General features: G+C 54.8%; 1 protein-coding gene across 1 annotated transcript in view; it reads left to right on the plus strand.

The window, feature by feature from the left end:
* The window catches only part of LOC107695418 (uncharacterized protein C8orf34 homolog), a 92,014-nt gene that overhangs the window by 84,837 nt on the left and 6,834 nt on the right, over window positions 1-343 (plus strand). The window contains exon 13 of the mRNA XM_016495317.1: window positions 79-284. Coding sequence (XP_016350803.1) covers window positions 79-284 — 206 coding nt within the window. The remainder of the gene's footprint in view (window positions 1-78; window positions 285-343) is intronic.

Genomic DNA, 343 nt, shown 5'->3' on the forward strand with positions numbered 1-343 from the left:
ACACTAACCCCACAAGCCTAGTCATGGGCCGGACATCTCCCAGCAACCACAGCAGCCGTGTCCAGACCCCTAGTGGAGCATGGCCACCCAGCAGACCTTTGACCCCCAATAGTCTCATGATGCACTCGTTGACTGCCGGAACCCATGGGAACAAAGAACGTGTGTATGGGCGCTCTAGAAGCAGACCCGTCACGCCAACGGGACAGATAACCAGACCGATCCTCACACCGCCAGGCCTGAGCACTACAGATTTATACGGAGGTCTATGGAGCACATTGACAGAGGTACACACACACACACACACACACACACACACACACACACACACACGCACACACATAAT

This window comes from Sinocyclocheilus anshuiensis, unplaced genomic scaffold (assembly GCF_001515605.1).
Source record: "Sinocyclocheilus anshuiensis isolate Anshui unplaced genomic scaffold, SAMN03320099.WGS_v1.1 scaffold110, whole genome shotgun sequence".
Lineage (NCBI taxonomy): Eukaryota > Metazoa > Chordata > Actinopteri > Cypriniformes > Cyprinidae > Sinocyclocheilus > Sinocyclocheilus anshuiensis.